Consider the following 12,475-nt stretch of genomic DNA (forward strand, 5'->3'; position numbering starts at 1 on the left):
CAGTTGATTGTCACTGGTAGTCCAGAAGGCATAAAAAGCTTGGACCAAACCTGTGATGAAGAGGAATATGTCCCCAGGGAGGAAACACAGTGCTCCCAGCATTCCTCTTTACTCTGCTTAATAAGGTAGCAGACCTTAGCATGGATATGCTTAAAAGCAATAAAGTTGGTCTGGGAAGAGAGTCGTTTAATTCTTTGCAATGCCCATCAGCAGTCCTTTTTCCACCATGGCACTGGTCCACGATGACAGAGATCTGTGAATAGGGGGATAGTAGTGCCAGCGGCATGAAGGATAGTGTCAGAGATGTGTTGCTTGACCACACAATGCAATCCAAAAGAGGTGTTGAAGTGCACAGATGTATATGAAGGCAAATTGGCTCTGCAGAATGCCCAACATGTGGGGCTGTTTGCCTGGTGGCAGCATAGGATTGATTGAATCACCAGAAAGTGGTCACTGTCACAAAGATAATCATGGGGTGACCAATGTAGAGAAGCCACGAGAGCACAGGAGGAGATTGTGAGATCGACAGCAGAAAAGGGACCATGAGCGCCACTTAGGTGGGCAGAGGAACCGTCACTGACGAGACACAAATCAAAGTCTATAATAAGTTGGTCAATTAGAAGCCCTCCTACCTGTCGAGGCGGCAGGAGATGCTGTATTAAGGTAGACAGTTCAACATAAGAAAGCGACCTATCTGGAGGGAGGTAGACATTGCAAATAGTGATTGCTGAGGATGTTCGCACTCTTATTGCTATTGCTTTCAGGTTGGTACGAAGGGGGATTCAGTCATTAATGATATCAGTGCAAACCAAAGAGCAGACCACTCCAGATACTATCCTGGGACCAGGATGATTCCAACAGAATGCCAATAACCATGAAATGTTGAAGAGTGGTCATCACAGAAGTGTGTTTCATGAAAAGCAAGAGAGAACTCAGAATAATAGGAAAAAAAGTGTTTTATTTCCAGTGGGTGACAATAACATCTGTTGCAGTTCCACTGGATTAGCTTGTGACGAAAGTCCAGGTGAGACAAAGAAACCAAGGGAAGATCACAACCATCAGTGATCATCACAGATGAGGACGGCATGTCATGCATAAATAAGAGGTTAGACTCAGGTTGTGAAGGGGGCGATGGTACCTCCTCTGGGGGGCACCGGGAGGGGCCTTGCTCTGGGACTCAAGTTTTTTCTTCTTTTCCTTCAGAGGACGAAGAGGGCACGGCAAAGAGGGAGAGCTGGCTTCTGCAAGATCCAGGGCCGAACGAGAGTGAGTGACCTTGGAACATACAGACAGTGTGTCTGGGAGCACGGATCTCCAGTGTGTGTGTGTGTGTGTGTGTGTTTGGGGGGGGGGGGGGGGGTGGCAGTCTCCAGGTGGGAGGTTTCTCTAGGGGGGGGGGGGCCTTCATCACTGGTGGTTGCTGAAAAAGGGGGGCACTTCTTTGGTCGAGGAGGTGTAGTGGCACCCTGGAGGGGAGGGTGTGGGAACTGCAGTGTAGGAGGTGGGGGAGAGGGGGACTGAGCTGGGATGAGGAAGAGGGAAGTGGGGGAAAGGACGTAACAGAGGCGAAAGTTGAAGAAAGTGACGCTAGATGGAGTTGGTCATATTTCTGGTGAGCTCCAGCGTAAGATAGGTGATCCAAGGACTTGTACTCTAGGATCTTCTTTTCTACCTTGTATACTGGGCAATCTGAAAGTGTGGAGAGTGGCAGTCTTAACTATTTACACATACAGATGGCAGAACACAGGGGCTTCCCTAATGGACTGTATGTCCATAGTCACCACACAGAGGGCCCGCAACACATCAAGAGAACATATGCCCAATATGCATGCACCGAAAGCACCTCATGGGTGGTGGGACATAGAGCTTCACATGACATCTTTAACACATGACCTTGACCTCCTCTGGTAGGGTATCTCCCTCAAAAGCGAAATCTGGTTTCATGTTCCAGTCCAATAGTTTACCTTTACAATATTTACCTACACAGCAGTCAAACAGCTTGTCAAACAGTTCTCCTTGACTCACAGTAAAGTTCATGGAAGTATATTTCACAAAACATTACAAATCTTGAATCCAGCTGACAGTTTTCTTCAGGGCAGCTGTTTAGATTGACTAAAGAGGCATCATAAATGGTTCGCATCAATCACAAATACATCCAACGCAAGTATCATAGAAATCTGTGGTGATATCATTAAACTGATCAAGTGTCACTAGCGAATCACTTTTCAACTCTCATTACTGCTGTTTTACGACAGACGAAACATATGGAGAGTGGGTTTTTGAAAAAATTCTTCAAGATTGTAAGTCACTTATCAAGGGACAAGAAGAAGGGCTTTAATACTTACAACATCAGCGACTATTCAGACAGCTGGTAGAAGAGAGAACCATCTAATAGTTTGTTGCATTCTACTTCAGTAAATTCACAGACCGATTTTACTTTTTCACTACATGCAACATAGATACCTAAATACTCATAGATTTTACCAATTATGAACTATATATTAATGGGCAAGCAATGTGCATTTGTTTGGAAAGAACTGCACAATTTGAGGACATCATCATCTTACGCCAGTTAAATTATTTTCATTCTTTTCTTGCAACTTAAAGATTTTTGTATCTCTTCCCCATAACTGGTATTTTTGTTGTCCGCTTAAACTGCTAGAAACTTTTTCTGAAGACCGAATTTGTATTCACCTCTGAGACCTACAAACTCAAATGGTCTGCACTTTCAGCAAGAGAGCTCTCCAGCTCCAACATTCTGACCATGATCCCTCAGTGGTAAAATCAAACCATTAAATGAAACGGCTTGAAGTTGTGTGGCTTGAAGAACCTATCAATGAAATAAACTACTACTTTCAGTTCCATCATTATTTCTTCCATAGCAAATGGCACAATCATGTTTGCAATAATTGAGTTGGTCTTTGTATGCAAGCACAAGTGCTTTTTGTTTATCTATGATTTAATGATGCCAGTGGTGCAGTCCATGCACTTTGAACTCTGGTTGTGCATCACTGTATGGTATGTCAGTGTGGCTTCTTGTGCCAAAAGTTGTTTATCCGTGTCTGAAACTACCACCTTTACCAAAAAATAGTTGTCAATTTTTGATCTTTAGTAGTTAACCTGGGGGCACAGTTTTGTTTTTGTTGGTCTTCCTGTGAGTTACTATGTCAGAGCCTCCTGTATGTCCAATGCAAAATTTCACAGCACAAATTGTACAGACAGCATTCTCACTGTGACCTTTCATAAACATGAATTATTGCTGTGTCTTATTGTTTAGTTTGCACTTACATTATCCCATGATTAATACAGTTAATATTAAGATAATGTTTATTGAAGTCCCTGCCGTGATCACTGGAAATGTTGAACTACTCTACAACAGTGCAACACACCGATGTTACAATACACGCACTTGTTTACAAGATCACAGTACTGTCATGTTTCTGAAAGAATTTATATATTATATCGAACTTGACAACCAAATAGTTTAATTTTTTCATGTGAATGAAGTGTCATGCCAATATTACAAAACTTCAGGCAAACAAAGCATTTTATCGGCACAGGTTAAGTGATTAGAACAAAAAGGAAAAAGTTGGCTTCCTAAGATGAAAATCAAGAAAATTTCACTCAGCCCAAAGAGGTGTTGGAGACACTGGGACAGGTTTTTAAGAATTGGGACTGTCCCAGAAAAATCAAGACAAATAGAAACACTGTGCGTAATATATCAAGCCCCAATAATATAACTTCTGTCGCATCACATCAAAAATGAACCCCATCTCCCTACCCTATGGCTCCTATCCCTGTGACAGTCTCTGGTGTAAGACTAACCATATGCACCCACTGACTACCACCTACATTAGCCCTGAAACTGGGGAAATACATACTATCAAAAGATGAGCCACCTGTGAAAGATACCAGCTGTTATGTAAACCCTGTTTGGGCTTTCACTTCGGCACGACTACCACCAAATTACCAGTTAGGATGAATGGGCATAGGCAGAGTGTGTACACTGGCAACATGCAATATCCTGTTGCAGAACATGCTCTACAACATGACAGCTGTGACTTCGATGCCTGTTTCACCACATTCCCACAGACATCAGTTTCTGAGAACTTCACAGGTGGGAACTGGCACTACAACATGTCCTTGGTTCTCACCACCTACCGTGCCTTAATTTACATTAATTTTTTCTGTTTCAGCATTTCTTCACAGTATCTATTCCTTTCTTCATTCCCTTTTAGTTGTCTACATCTTTCATTTTCTGACCTGTCTATTTTTCACTGCCCCTCTTCCACCTCTATCACATAGCTTTTCACTCTTATTATTAAGATCACTAAATAATTCATGATTATATGAAATGATAGTGGTTGTGATTAATGTATTTAGCAGAAGCACTTGTGATTAATGTATGTGACAGCAGCAGTTATTTTCATGCTACAGCAGAAAAATCACCATCAAGCCAACTTACCAACAGATGATGACAAGTCCTTTGGGAATTTCAGGATTACATATGCTGTGCCTGTTTCATTATAAGGCAAGCGACGACAAGGTATCTCCTTCAATATTTCATACCCTTCAGCAGGTTCAAGCTGCACACGCACATTTTCCAGGAGTTGATCATCGAGAGTATTCAGGCAGTCAAACTGAGAGGTGAGAAAGTCATGAGAGGAACATGTCCTTCAATAATCCAAAAAACTGTGAAGCAACATGTCATCTGAGATAAGCACAAAAAGTGGAGCTACTCACCTGAAGTACAAGATGTTGGGGAAATATGTGCTTCACACACCTTACAACATATTCAGTTTCTGATTCTGTAAGCTCCACCGGCTCAGAACTGCGGAACAACGAAGCACATAGGGGTGCCAGTTCAGGAACAGAACGTAATTTCTCGAGGTATGCCTCCTCACGACTGACAGCAACTGTGGCTGCTGCTGTTGCTGCCGCTGTTGGAGCTTTTACACCTGTGTGCATTAAGGAATTTCATCTATTTTAAGCATAATGGTGAAGCTTTTTTAATTTATTGTCTGCAAAAATGGCAATATGAGTAATACCTAGATACTTTTTATTGAAAGTTCAGTCATTTTTAACAAAACAACTTTACACACAGAAAATATACAGAGCAGCAAATAAATGTACAATCACAGCTTTACAAGTGGTGGTGACAACAAATTTAGTATAAAAATAAAGTGGTACCTACACAAAATTATTGTCACATCAGTAAAACTGCCTGGTTCACTTTCTTCAGTAATGATTATGATGATTTCCTATAGCCCTCCAATGTCATAATACTGACATCAATTAATTTAAATTCTACTGCTGTTTTTTCAACCTAAAATTGTCAACAACAATGACATAGGAAAGACTGCAACTCACCACACAGAAGAGAGACTGATTGGCAGTGGGCATATTTAAGCTGCAAGTCCAACTCAAATACACATCTACCCTATTTCATTGCTGTTATTCCATCCAACATTTTCCAGTGTTTAATTTTAAAAATTGTGTGCAATTGAATGTTTCAAGAAACCAGAAACTATTAGTGTTGAAATAGCATTAATAAAGAAAGTAGGTGTCATACAGAGCTTGAAAATACAGTTGACCCTTCCCATCAAAGAAACTTCTACATTGCACCTGCCAACAAGTCTTACAACATATGTAATTTTCTACTTTTCTGCACAGAGTATATTTAGGATGTGACTGGAAACCAAGCTTAATACTGGACTACATGAATATGGAAAATTACCTTCAGTCAAAACAGTAGCATACAAAATGCGAGTTCAGTGGACAATGCAACACAAAATCTGAATCTGCTTCATCATCCACTCTCAAAAGTAAATGACACGGGGTTACACTATCATGAACATCACAGGTTGAAAACACTAAATTACAGAGAATATGCATTTAACATCCATATTTGTCGAACATTTCTCTCACTGGTAGGGTCATTTCGAAAGTTCTGCAACCTATAACATAGTATTGAAGAAAATAATTTATTTTGCAAAATACCTTTACAGGCTTCAATATAATCTCCATTCCACCTTATGACAACTTCCCAACATTACGTACACTTTAGTGTTCTGGATGGGGAACCTTCACTGTTGAGCTGTCCAACTACTCACTGGATGCTTTATCAATTGTATCAAAATATTTTTCACGGAGTTGTTCCTTCAATTTGGGAACAAATCAAAGTCTGGCAGACTCATATCATGTTTGTGTGGTGAGTGCAGAAATATTTCCCATCCACATTTGTTGGGCATTTCTCTCACTGGTGGGGCAACATGCAGTCTTGCATTATCATGTAGAATAATTTATGATTCTGTACACTGAAGTGACAGACACTCTTGTCTCATATGCAATTTCCTTATGTTTTTCATGGATCCTTTCTGAAAATGTCATTGACAATAACTTGAGAGGTGTAGTCCGTTGCAGTTGGCGGCCTTCCACTATTTGGGTTATTCTCAATGCTAACTCTATCTTCACGGAAATGAGCAGACCACCAAGATACTATGCTGCAAGTCCATTACACTATTCCCACACACCTCTCTCAAAGCTTTGTAAATTTCCATTGGGTTTTTTCCACAAAGGGAGTCATTTCTGACATCTGAATGCTGGTTACTACATATAATTCAACCTGATTTTGTTTCAGCTTCCATTTTAAAACTGAACTGCTCACGAAACAGCCATGCCAACCAGCAAACACATATACAACTATAGGGTGCACAAAAATATCCACTACAGTCACAATAAAAGGTTATTTATTTGTCACACGACCGGTTTCGGCTTGCGCCCATCCTCAGGTGTTTATACATTCATGTACATGTTTATACCGTTGGAGATCAATAAAGATGAAGCACCATTATTATAGTTACACTGTGGTGACATTTTTGCCACTTAATTACACAGTTATCATTTTCACGTCCGTAAGTGTATAACTAAGTGGCAAAACTGTCACCACAGTGTAACTATAATAATGGTGCTTCATCTTTATTGATCTCCAGCGGTATAAACATGTACATGAATGTATAAACACCTGAGGATGGGCACAAGCCCGAAACCGGTCATGTGAAAATAAATAACCTTTTATTGTGACTGGTAGCGAATATTTTTCTACACCCTATAAAGGAACAGTCACGGAGTTCGACAGCATCCACTACGAATGAAATTCACATATACAACTATCATACCTAAAGTCTCGCTCACAACTGACATGAAATTCAATTTGACCATACTACCATAATGGTTGCGCACATGCAGTGTGCAGGATTTTTTAATTTACCCTTTTATGATCACTATATGGGGCCAAACAGCGTTTGGATCACAATAGTTCCAATAACAGAAAGTCGAGGGTGGACTGTAACAATATAATGAAAAGGATAGTTGCTATTCACCATATAGCAGAGATGCTGAGTTGCAGAAAGGCACAACGAAAAGACTGTCACACAACTAGCTTTTGCCAACAAGGCCTTTGTCAAAATTAGACAACAGACACACATGCACGCAAGTCTCTGGCAGCTGGAGTCATCATTATGGGAGAGGCAACTGGGTGGGGGCCAGTAGGAGGCTTGGGTGGGGATGGCACAGTGAGAGATAGCAGGGTAGGGGTGGGGGACTGTAAAGTGCTGATGGGAGTGTGCAGGGATGAGGTGGACAGTGGGGCAGCTAGATGCAGTTGGGAGGTTAGACAGGGGCAGGTGAGGCAAAAGGTGGGTTAGCAAAACAGGATAGAAGTGAAAAGACTGTGTGCATTGGTGGAATAGAGTGTAGTGCTGGAATGAAAACAGGGACTAAAGAAGGTCGAGACCAGGACGGTTACGGGAACACAGGATACATAATATATTGCAATATACCCTGTGTTCCTGTAATTCTCCTGATCTCAACCTTTGTTAGTCCTTGTTCTGACCCATTTAGCCCCTTTCCTATTCGAATTCCAATACTACACAGCCCTCTATTCCATCGATGCACCCAGTCTGTTTACTTCTCTCCTTAGACGGTCTAACCTCCAGACTGTACCTAGCTACCCCACTCTCCATCTCGTCCCTGCACGCTACCTGAAGCACTTTACAGTCCCCCACCCCTACCCTGCTATCTCTTCCCCTACCCGGCCCTGCTTCCTCCTTACTCCCACCATATTGTCTCTCTCATAATGCCCTGCTGCTCGCAGCCTAGCTCCAGCTGCCAGAGATTGTGGTCATGTGTGAGTGAGTTGCATTTGCACGAGTGTGTGCGTGTGTGTATGATGTCTAATTTTGACAAAGGCCTTGTTGGCCGAAAGCTAACTGTGTGACAGTCTTTTTGTTGTGCCTTTCTGCGACTCAGCATCTCCATCATATGGTGAGTAGCAACTATCCATTTCATCATATTGTTATAGTAAAATAGTTATCTGCAGATAACAATCAAAATTGGACTTACGTTTCATGCAAATATCACATAAAATCTTACTAGTCTGCCCAGCAGACAAAAATCTAAATAGCCCATTATAAAATATGTAAGAAATGTTACTCAACTTTCATACAATTGAAAAATGAACTGTACCACCATATTTCCTTTTATTACCTGGTAAGCCTGGTGTTATAAGCATGCCATCAGGTGCAGCACCTCCTTTAGCAGCTAGATCGTCAGCAGATGGAGTGGGAGCTAGAGGAACTGACTTCATGTCAAACGGTGAATCAGTGGGATTGAGATTATATTGATGTAAGGCACGTTCCAAGCCAGGAATTGAAACCTGTAAAAGAATGAAACACGGAAGTACCAATGTACAACTCTGTAACTTTCATCTTATTGATCAGCCATGTTTACAGCAAAAATTACATTTCTAAGTTACCTCGCTAAGCACAGTTATTTGTCTTAGTAGGGCTAGAAGCTTCCTTAGCACTATAAGTTTCTAATTTTGTATTCAGACTTCAGGATAAACTACATAATTAAAGAAACCAAAACAATTAATGCATTACATAACAACAATGTCAGGATGAAAACAGCATTATCTGGACATGACAAATCAATACATTTTAACACTTTTGTTGCTGAGTGTGAGTACAAACGTCCTGTCAAACAGTTCCCCTTGTGTTTTGGGCAGGTATATGTGCGCTGATTGGATTTTCCTACAGTGCTATGGACATCTGAATGCATCCTGAGCCACCTATCTTTCACTGCTACAGACATGTTACCTCCATATATCACTGAATAAAAAAAAGTTTCCTTTATTTATCATACAACATTTGTTCCTCACTATGTGCTATCACTTGCAGAGAACTCCGTTTCGACATCTTAAATCATTTATGAGATATGATAATTGTTATGATCACACCATTCGCAATAGCCAAGGAAGTGAATGGGTGTGTCGCATACAACCATCCTTCACCTCTCTTCTGGGGCACGCTTCCTTGATGAATCATTGTCTGTGCGGGTGGAGAGGCTTGCGTATCTGTGGGAAGCTGAGGGCTATGCTGAACGTAGAGGACCTACTGCCGGAAAGGCCTCAGCCGATGGATCAGACTAAGAGTGTCCCACAATGTCCCATCTTCCCTACCCACTTCTAGTCCTACCCAATTCCCTAACCCAACCCAAGGTGTGATGCGGTCCGTGCTGAGCGATGTGTTGCACATGGGAAGATGTGCTGCAAACGTAGCCTCACGGATACTGGGCAACCTCCCTGAGCAATTAGCCTTACACCGCGCGGGGTATTCGTGGTGTGGACCTTCTAGATCCCCAAATCTCGTGGGACCAATATGGACACGATTAAAGAAAATAAAGAAAAACAAACTGAGGGGGAAAACTGAGATCTCACATACCCAAACACCAGGGTCAGAACTGATGGAAGGCATTCCCACTACTGAATCAGGGTCTAGACCTGAGCCAGAAGTGGGAACTGTAACCAAGAAGTTAAACCAGATTAAGCAGATTAAGATCAAAGCCTTGTCTGGGGCCCAGAGGAGGAAGCTACTTAGAGAACAGAGGAAAAAGGAAGGGAAAGAATGGATTCCTAAAGACAAGTGGAAGGAATTAAAGGGACTAGAACCTAAGACCTCCAGGAAGAAACTGTCTCAGGTTGAAGGGGATATGCAGACCACCATGTCAAAGACAGGTAGTAAGCGGATAAGGGGGGAATCAAAGACTCCCTTCTCCCTGGATAAGTGAGTCCAGAAAAAAAACCGAGGCAAGAAATAGGGAAACAGACCTACAGTACTGTAGTCTTAGTTTTTAGGATGGCAGTTATCCAGGAAGGTTACCCACTGGTGGCCATCACCTTGCAGCAGGAGGAACTGGTACAGGTAGCCGTCTTTGAAAAATTGGGGGGGATGCTGGCCCAGGACCCAACTTCAGGAGGGTCTATTTAGATCATGGTGACCTCATATTTGTCTGTGAGAGGGTGCACACGGTGGAATGGCTCAAGGACAAGTTGCCCATCATATCCCCGTGGCAAGATGCGAAGCTGCTGGTTAAGATGGCAGCGGAGCTTCTTAAGACCGCAAAGACATTATTATGGGTACCTAAGATCCTTATGGAAGTCTCTTCTAAGACTCTGTTCGGGAAAATAGGGGGCCAGAACCCAAAAATCTCGACAGAAGACTGGAGAGTGATTAACCAGAAGGTTGCTCCGGAAGGACGAACCCTGGTGGTGGAGGTTGCAGAGAAGTCCCTGAAGGCAAAGCGGGAGCAGGATCTAAATCTGCTTTTGGGGTTCTCGCAGGACACCGTCAGGGTTTTCAAGGATCTCAAAGATGGCAGCAAGATGGGGCCTAGAGGTGCTGCAGATTAATGTGCAGCACAGTAAAGGAGCCTCCGCTGCCCTGAGTTGCTGCCTGGGGAGACCAAACCTTGATAAGGAATCCAGTAGAATTTGAGGAAGTAGCAGAGACAGTTACCTCTGCCATAGTGACCTCATATCAGGACAACTGCACAATCTCCAGGAAGTTCACAAATAGGGGGTGTTCCTTGGTGGAATAACAAACTGGAAATTCAAAGAAAACAGGTACGGAGACTGTTTAATATTGTGAGACATAAAGGACAATGGGCTAAATATCGTGAGCCCCTTCTTAATTACAATCTTGCAATCAGACAAGCACAGGAGGCATCCTGGAAGCATTCTGTGAGGAAGTGGAGGGCACAGCTGCACAAGCCAGACTTCACAAGATTCTCACTAGAGTACTATCCAAACCAGGAGGTACGTTGAGGAAGGAGGATGGGGAATATATGAAGACAGCACATGAGACGCTGGAATTGCTCCTCAAAACTCACTTTCCTCAATATGCTCTGCTGGGCAACACAGACCAGTATGTGACCCCAGAGAGAGAACGGGTCTCAGGCACTCGAAGAGAGCACTGGGAATCAGCCAAGGAGTGTGTGAACTTCAATAAAATCCACTGGGTGGTGGGAACATTCCAACCATTCTAGTCACCTGGCCCAGATGATATTTTTCCAGCTCTCCTGCAACAGGCTGGAGGAAAGCTCTTAAGAGTCCTTTGCAGGCTATTCATGGTTAGCCTAGCAGTACGAATCATTCCCAATGCTTGGAGGGCAGTGAAGGTTGTCTTCATTCCAAAGCCAGCGAGAACTCACCATACCAAGGCCAATGATATGAGACCAACCAGTCTGTCCTCCTCCATCCTCAAAACATTGGAAAAACTGGTTAATGGATATGTTGGGGAGAGGAGGCTAAGTAGGGTCCCTCTACAATCGAACCAACACGCATACCAACCAGGTAAATCATGTGAGACGCTCTCCACCAACTTGTTGGTAAGGTGGAAAAAGCACTTCACTTCCAAGACATCGCCCTCTGCATCTTCCTGGATATCGAGGGGGCCTTCAGTAACATGACCTTCGATTCCATGGTAAGGGCAGCAGAGGTGCATAACCTAGGGATCACTATATGTAGGTGGACCAGGGGAATGCTCAGTGGAAGGAAGGTAGAGGCTACCATGATGAATGTAAAGATGGTAATTAACACCACTAGAGGCTGCACACAATGAGGAGTTTTGTCTCCTCTACTGTGGACTCTAGTGGTGAATGACCTCATTGAGGAACTAAATTCTAGACAATGCTTCTGCTCCAGCCGTTGTGTCCGAGTCGTTCTAGGCGACTCAGTCTGGAACCGTGCGACCGCTACGGTCGCAGGTTCGAATCCTGCCTCGGGCATGGGTGTGTGTGATGTCCTTAGGCTTAAGTAGTTCTAAGTTCTAAGGGACTGATGACCTCAGATGTTAAGTCCCATAGTGCTCAGAGCCATTTGAACCAATGCTTCTGCAAAGGATATGGAGATGACCTTGTCATAGTAATATTTGGCAAATTCACTGACACAGTTAGGAATATGGCACAAGGAGGATTGGACATTGTGCAGTAAACAGGATCTGAGAGTTAATCCTAAGAGGACTGTTGTGGTGCCATTTACGAAGAGACACATTCAACACTCAAGTTGGAATCTAAAGCTCTTTGACGAAACTCTACCTGTGAAGGGGATAGTGAAATATCTAGGGGTAACCTTGGA

General features: G+C 42.8%; 1 protein-coding gene across 2 annotated transcripts in view; it reads right to left on the reverse strand.

The window, feature by feature from the left end:
- Positions 1-12,475, reverse strand: part of LOC124604998 (coatomer subunit gamma) — a 117,375-nt gene that overhangs the window by 37,340 nt on the left and 67,560 nt on the right. For both annotated transcript variants that reach the window (XM_047136526.1, XM_047136527.1), the window contains exons 11-13: positions 8,548-8,716; positions 4,744-4,958; positions 4,466-4,640 (exon numbers count right to left, since the gene is read on the reverse strand). In XM_047136526.1, coding sequence (XP_046992482.1) covers positions 4,466-4,640; positions 4,744-4,958; positions 8,548-8,716 — 559 coding nt within the window. The remainder of the gene's footprint in view (positions 1-4,465; positions 4,641-4,743; positions 4,959-8,547; positions 8,717-12,475) is intronic.

The sequence above is a fragment of the Schistocerca americana genome, chromosome 1, assembly GCF_021461395.2.
Source record: "Schistocerca americana isolate TAMUIC-IGC-003095 chromosome 1, iqSchAmer2.1, whole genome shotgun sequence".
NCBI classification, from domain to species: domain Eukaryota; kingdom Metazoa; phylum Arthropoda; class Insecta; order Orthoptera; family Acrididae; genus Schistocerca; species Schistocerca americana.